Genomic DNA, 8,022 nt, shown 5'->3' with positions numbered 1-8,022 from the left:
ACTGTGGGGGGCAGCTGGAGTGACAGGAGAGAAACCCTGCAGACACAAACATGTGACTCTTGCACTGACTTTAAAAATTGATAAAAAATAAATAAATAAATAGCTGTAGTCTGCTTTTGGGAGCCCCACTGGACCACATTGGACTGTATTCTCAGTCACAGTGTCCACTGACATTTCCCATATTGTTTAACAGCTTCTATGGAGATATTAAAGTAACAAGAGCAAATATAGTACAGTTAAATGCTTCGGTCATATAGATTAGAAACAACTAAAGGATTTGACTTGTATCGCTGTGTGCTGAATCCAGTGGACTTGGGCTCACGTACAACTAGATAAGGCATAGCTTAAAGCAAACCTATGAAGCACAGGGTGTGGACACAAGTGAAATAAAAGCTCAACTTTAAAAATAAGGCAGGACATTTAATTTACTTCTATTAAGTTCTAAAAATGGTTAGTAATTCATGGATATGGCAGCTCAGACACTGCAAGGACCAAGAACTGAATAGTGGCACAGTGGTTAGCACTGCTGCCTCACAGCAAGAAGGTCCTGAGTTCAGTTCTACCATGAAGCAGGTGTCTGTGGGGTGTTTCCTAGCAATCGCAGGGCAGAGGTTGTACTTGCAGATCTGGTTGAATGAGATGTAGTCGTGCTTGTTGCACTTTAAAAAAATAAATAATAATTCTGCCTGAAGGAGTACCAGGGCCACATTTATATTTGAAAAATAGAACCGTTGTTGTTCATTTTGAGAATAAAGTCAAAATGTGTTTAAAGTTTAAAGTCGATTAAAGTTGTTTCAAATAAAATAAACTGACACGGCTGCAATATGCTCTATAAAATGCCTCGTGTAGACGAGCGTAGAGAGCCTGTTTCACTAACGATCTATTTCAACTTATCGATTTAACTGATGTCACATCATCTACAAACAGCACTACATGTGCAGAGGACCAAAGTGGCAACTCCTGTGCTGTAAAACAAAGCTAACACCGACGTCAAAAAGCTGCAGTAATCATGGGACGCTGGCTCCTAAAGGAAGTCAACCTCCACAGACCCTCGCTGTAAAATGCCCAACTTCACGCATTTAAAAACATGTTTACAGACTGGAACCAAATCCTTTGCACATTTTCTTATGTAACCTTCAATTTAAATTTTCACATTTGTTTCCCAAAGTGCACTGCCTGTACATGAAAACTACTGGGACATCAATCCTCTGGTTAGGGAGACTTGTGCATCCTCTTGGCCTCCCAGAGGTCACCAGCCTGTCGCACTTACGCTATAGCACCTCACATTAATGTGGCACAAACTGATGTCCTGATGATGTTTCCAAAATCCCAACTGTCTCTGAGAAATTGTGGATTTTTGTGCAACAATAATTTTTTGAATTATGTATGGAAGTGTTCCTTCCCAGTAAAGGGAGCAGACCAATGTTGAGCAGAAGAGAAATGAAAAGAGGGCTGTTGGGACGTCTCTTTTTCAAATGTTGTCTGACTTTTAATTCAGTTCTATCTGTTTTAGTGCCAGTTCACAGCAACGGTTTCCTCAGTGTGGTTTAATCTAACCAGACAGTTTAATTATTCGTGGCTTCCAGGATTCAGAGAATTTATTCCACTTTGACATCATAGCGTCCCACAGTGACTGCAGATTTGTCTGCTGCACGTTCATGATGATAATCTCCAATTCCATCTCAAAGGTGCTCCAGTGGATTGACTGGTGACTGTGGAATAGAGTAAACTTAGTGTCAGGTTGGCACTGAGCACATTTCTGTATTCTTACAGCAAGAAGGGCTTTGGTTTAAATCCCATCTGGGGCATCTCTGTGTGGAGTTTGCATGCTCTCCCCATTTCTGTGAAGCTAATCTGGCTTCCTCCCAAAGTCCAAAAACACGAGTTTAGATTAACTGGTAGCCTCAAACTGAGCTGATATGTGTGAAACTGATGCATGGATGGTTTTTGTTATTTTAAATAAACATGCATGTCCTTCAGCATAGCTTAGCTGGAATACAGAAAACAAGCAACTTTGAGATAAGAAACAGTGCTCTGAGCAGAGAGCGCTTTAGCCTCCTGTAACACAGCTTTCTTCAAACCTGAGGTGAAGTACCCTCAGGGTCTATTTGACTTTTCAGCTGTAGACTTGTCTGACCAGAAACAATCAAATCAGGACCTGCGATAAGAATAAAGATTCCCATTATTACAACACTTTGTTGTAAACTTCCTCGTTGATCTGTTCCTGCGTAAATGATACCTCCATGGAAGAGCTGTACTTCCAGTGAAACAGATACCGCTGCAGCTGAATGTGGTGTCTGTAAAGAGCAGCTTTCTCTTCCCCCCTTATAGTATTGAGGAACTTAGAACAATTGTGACAGACTGATGACCTCTTACTTTTGAACAACTTGTTGAAGGAAATAAGAAGTTGCTTGCACCGCCGTCTTAATGCATTAACAGGAGTAAACACTGATTCTCACGTGTCATTCCAGTGAGTTTCAGTTTCTTGTAACCTGCTGGGTGGAAGTTTGCCTTATTGGGCGAGTGCAGTGTTTGGACTTTCCCTGCTGAAGCACTTACAGGAACGTTTTTAAACAGTTGATACGCCTGAATTATAGCCTCTGGCAGGATTCCATTAAGTAATCCATGTGAAAGGACTGTGTTGGAAAAAGTCTCTCATTATAAATCTGCGTCCTGCATGAACAAGAAAGGACATGTTTTAGCTTTTGCAATGTGTCTTTGAAGACATGCTTACGAGAATAGTTTATGCACGGTTATTGATGCAGGTAGGCATGAAGATTAGAGTTAAACAAGGCCAGAGGTCATCCATACTCATTTCAGAAAACTTTCACCTTTTACCTTTGCCCACTTTTTCACAGTGATTAATACCACGCTGATGTCATTTTTTGCAGTGTGAATTAAAAACATCCAAGCCATGGGCTGAAAATAAAGTGCTGCAGATGTCACTGAAATCGCACTCTTTTGCACTTTCATATGGAGCGTTCTCAAGACGTCCAGAATAAATGGGGCCCAAATACTTTCTTTTATTTTAGAGATGTGAAGGTTACAGCTGGCATTTCAAGAAAAACTGCTACGGCTGCTGTAATGAAATCGAGAATCAGTTTTAGTAACAAGGAAGAACTTTTTTTTAGCACATAAACAGTGTCATGATGCACGAAACCATGGTGCAGAAAGCTGCATCTGGTCAGACAGAAGAACACAAACCTGCAAGAGGGGATTTGCACAAAATGAAATGTAATGGACGGATGCGAGGTCATCGATGGCTGAACGCTCGTGCAATACAGAAGATGTATGTTCTATCACAAGATGGTTGATCAGTTGCTTTCAATAACTCGCTTTCACAAGGGGTTTAGCAGCCGTGGCAACAACAACTGTAATCTCCATGATTTAAATTTTGCCTTCAATCTCCAAATGATCAACAGTTTTTTTCTTAATGTGGCCCTAATACTCCTTCATAGGGCTGCATCAGGAAGCGCATCAGTTATGCACATCCATCCACTTCGGTGCTCCTTGCAAATAAGGAGAAGCTGAAAGAAGCTTTTTAGCAGCATCCTCCAGAGAGCAGTCAGCCCTCACAAACAGCTGACTGTTGCACTCACATGTCAGACGTCTGGTTACTGTTTGGTAACAGAGTCCATGACAGGAACATGTCCTGTTGATCGATCCTGTAACTAACCAGGCTTGCAAATGCTAGCTGATAACTGAGCTAATAACTCCACCCTCTCATCCCAATATGGTCAAATCTGGTTTCAAATACCAAGATGGTGATGGCCATCCTTAAAATGTTGGTGCACAAAATATTGAGATGGTTTTCAGTTCAATTCAGTTCAGTTTTGTTTATGTAGTGCCAAATCACAATAACACTCACCTCACTTTATATTGTAAGGTAAAGGCCCCATAGTAATACAAATTCATTTTGTTGCAACATGTTTTTATATGCGGTCTGTGATTACCAGTCTGTGTCCAAGTTGTAGTTAAACCTGGGAATTTTCTAACTCCTGATAAACCAGATATGGCTTTCATAGATATGGAAGTGATAACAAAACATGAACACTGAGGTAGATTGTGTCTGAAAATGGAAATCTGATGGAAGAAACCAAGTTGAAATGCAAACAAACCTGAAAGATAAACAATCCTAAAGCATGCTGAAGTACTGAGTCAGTTTACAAATCACACTTACGGTAAAGTTTGGAGAAAGTCTCAGATTGGACTGTTTGGGTTTTTTAGTTACCGATAAGACAAGAGTGAAAGTCAACAGAAATCTGAAGCGTTTAGTTTTGCTATGAAAGGACATCTGTAGCAGATCTGACCAGAGTAAGTGCTTCCCCCCCCCCAGGAGCGTGTTTCCTTTTTGGGTGGTCTGTAGTTATACAGATCATGTATCTTGTGGGAAACTCAAAAGAAATGCCGTGAACTGCTGATCTTTGGCTCCCTGGACAGTTTTAAAGTGAGCACAGAGATTCTGTTACGAGCAGGTCAAATGGTCAAAATGAGCTGGAAGCACTTCCTGTTTTCAGACCCTCTGAATCCCAGCCTGGATTCTCATAAATGTTCAGCATGCTTACCGCCAGTCATTCGTCACTTACACTTACAGCAGTCGAGTCTTTAGGCCAACTCCAGTTTCCATTTGAAGGTTTCATAAATTGTCAGGCACAGCTTCCTGGAAGTGGCGTTGTCAAACATTTTCATTTAAATAAACAGCTGTTATTTGATCATTTATTGCCACATGAATAAACACAACGATAATAAACCCCAAAGGCCTGAAAAACTACACAGAAACAGCAAAACCAATATAATGGTAACTGTAACCAAAAAGAAAAGGAGATGCATGTAAAAAAGAGAAAAATAACCTTTTCCAGTTATTATTTGCCTCACACAACGACGTCGATTCTTCTTGGTAAACATTTTAAGGTGTGTGGTAAGTCGATTTAAATATCTTGAATGAGATACTTCGCTAAAGGGGTAAAATTCTAGACGTCTGACACACTTGGAACTTTTGCCCAGAGCTGTACATTGAAGCATGAGGAAATCACAAATGCAAGCAACAATTAACCACATTTTACTGTTATGTATGTGAACCAACTTACTACAGTATGTATGCAGAGCAGACTGGTTTCAAGCGGCGAGCATCGTGAGAGTCGGAGGCACACTTTGTAAAAGACGTGTACGCACAAGCAAAGCAGCAACAAGAAGGGTAAACACCTGTAACCACCACTAACCTCTCACACATCATCAACATCACATTTAAAAAAAGGATGACAAGTGTAGCTCGAGCTGACATTTAGATGTTTATCTAAATGCTAGAACAGCTTTGAAATTCACACGAGTTGTTCGCACTAAAGTAAAAACCAGCATTTCATGCGGCTACCGCTTTTGCGCCAGCTGTGGTCTCAAGGCCGGAGCTGAACAAAAACACCCTGATAACAGACTGTGGATAGACGGTTTCTTCCTATCCTACGCAAGGCCACCTGGGTCGGCTGGAAGACTGTTTGCTTAGCCTGGCAGGGTGAAGGACACTGTCTCAGCTGAACTCTGGACACGCACACAAACACACTGATACACACTCACACCCCCCTTTCCAAACGCCTTCGATGCTTTTCTCCTCCCGGGTCAGATGGCAGGTCGACTGGACCGGCGCAGACATGCTGCAGGACCGGATGCGCTGTCTCTCACCCTTTTACCCGTCCCTGTTGCTTGTCTTGTGTTTCTGTGGTGTATTGACAGTCATGTGCTTTTTGTGGGGTTTTTCTGTTATCAAACTGTTCTCCCATTAGGAGCTCACTCTGAGTGGAGTTTTTTTCTCTTCCTCTCACCTCACCTCATGTTATGTATTTTCGTTGTCTTTTCCTATCAGCCCACCTCTCTGACATGTCTTCCCAATGTGTTGTTTGTGTAAAGTTTGGTCAGAAGGTTCCTTTGTAAGTGCGCATGCGCCATCAGCGTGCTGCCTGCTGTAAGTATTCTGATTAGATTCAGTTCATCCCGACGTCCAGATTAACAGAATCTACTTTTTGGGAAAGAGGTTAGGTCATGTGCAAATACTCCAAAAGTCCAAAAAACTCAATTGTAGATGGTTATTCTACTCCTAGCTGTTAGCCACAGCTGTGGCTGTAAGCACAGAACACTCAGCAGCTTGCTGTTCTGACCTTCTGTTTGCAAGGACAAGCAAATCAGAAGACAGCTTAAAGGACGTGTTTCTGCTGCAAGACCCAGTATATGAGGAGTTTGTTTTGTTTGCTTTGATCATAATCATGTACACTCACTCTAGTATAGAAATATGATCTCGGAAATGAGGAGAACTGGTCCACTTTAACAGTTCTTCAGTGTGTGTGTGTTCATAGTTCTTCTGGCACGACACCAGTTCCACATATCAGCAGGTAACATCTGTGTGGCTGCTGGATAACACATCGCGCTCACAGAGGTGCAGAGTGAGATACCGCTAAATACAACCTGATAAGGAACTCATGTTCCCTCCACCATCACACGTCTTTTATCTGAGCACATATGGCTCAGTTTGTTTTCATTCACTCTCAGTTATCGTTTTATTCTGTTTTATTGTTTGGGCTTTTTAGTTCTTTGAATTTTACTTTGGCGTTGCTGTAGCTCAGGAGGAAGAGCAGGTCATGTGCTAATTAGAAGGAATTGGAATTGCATGGCAAATTTCCTTTGGCAAGATACAGAATCCCACGTTGCTCTCTGGTGTGTGAATGAAGTGTGTGTGTGTGTGTGTGTGTGTGTGTGTGTGTGTGTGTGTGTGTGTGTGTGTGTAATTAGAAAACGTGACAACTTTTGTTTTTCTTTTCTTAAATGATTTGTTAGAGAAACAGACGATTTAGTCATAAATAAAAAGACAGCAACTAGAATTTACAAAATAATATCCGAGTTTATTTTGGGATAACTCTCTACAATACGTTTGATATATACAAGCCGTGTCATCAGATTTTGTACAAGCTCTTGCAAAAACAGAAATGCGAGTCATTCACAGACACTGACAGAAACAGGATTGTAACACTGCTGTCAGTTCCAGGGCAAGTTCAGGCAAATCTTTCTATTTCTATGGATCATTCATAACAAAAAGGAAGAAAGAAAAAAGAGACGTCCACAGCTGCTCGTCTCAGAGTTCGAGTTTCACCACAGTTTCACTGCAGTCACCACAAAAAAACAGAAGAAACACATGTAGCTATATATTGAGCCAATGGCCGAGGCATGGCAGCTTATACAGGACAACATTATAAATAAGATGAAATGATGATTTCTCCGTAATCGCTCTAACAGGTTTTAATCTTCTACAGTGCAACATTGCCATCACAGACTATGAGATCTGGTTGTCTCCATCCATCCTTCCCAGAGTTTGTTCATCTAAGAAAAAGCAGAAGATTCATTGATTAGCCGGTGCACAGGGAATAACTTTTAAAAATCACATGTGATGGAGTGAGGAAATCGCTTCGTTCTCACCTCATTTACTGTTGCTTTTTCTTGTTCACGATATTGATGAGATTTCTCACCCATGGTTTCTGGCTGGGGTGGATGACACACAGAGTTCTGCCACTGTTGGTAATGAACCTGAAAAAGCAGATGAGATCATGACGTGAGATGAGGCAAATACAGGTAAACCAGGCACTGTGGGTCTTTAGGAAAGCAACCCTGCACAAATACACTCACTACTTAATACATATGCATGAATGTTGTGCACGTGTTTGACACTTACACAGTAGCGCTTATTTGACAGCCTTTCCCAGCTTCCTGAATGATGTAGTCCACGATGTTTTTGGAGGGCAGACGTTTGTCGATAGCTTGCAGACAGCAGTCCATTGCGATCTCACCTGCAGGGAGAAATTACAAGAGAAGACTTGTAAGGACACACACCAATGTCAGTTTAACAGGCAGAAGAGTTTTATACATGTGATAGTCTAAATCTGAGAGATGTCATGCAGTCTGCACCTGTTTTCTCTCTGTCTTACCTGATGCAAAGCTAAAGCAGAGGACGCCCAGCAAGAGCAGAGCTGCAACTCGGGAAGCCAT

General features: G+C 41.5%; 1 protein-coding gene across 1 annotated transcript; it reads right to left on the bottom strand.

Moving 5' to 3' along the window:
• Window positions 1-7,460: 7,460 nt before the first annotated feature.
• LOC308404377 (C-C motif chemokine 21-like) lies at window positions 7,461-8,022 on the bottom strand (the record flags this gene model as incomplete). Its single annotated transcript, XM_080894400.1, has 3 exons — window positions 7,461-7,563; window positions 7,709-7,823; window positions 7,962-8,022. 3 exons carry the CDS (start codon window positions 8,020-8,022, stop codon window positions 7,461-7,463), a joined length of 279 nt encoding a protein of 92 aa, XP_080750526.1.

Source organism: Rhamphochromis sp. 'chilingali', assembly GCF_963969265.1.
Source record: "Rhamphochromis sp. 'chilingali' genome assembly, chromosome: 10".
Lineage (NCBI taxonomy): Eukaryota > Metazoa > Chordata > Actinopteri > Cichliformes > Cichlidae > Rhamphochromis > Rhamphochromis sp. 'chilingali'.
Note: the sequence above shows the minus strand (reverse complement) of the source record. Positions and strands in the feature narration are given on the sequence as shown.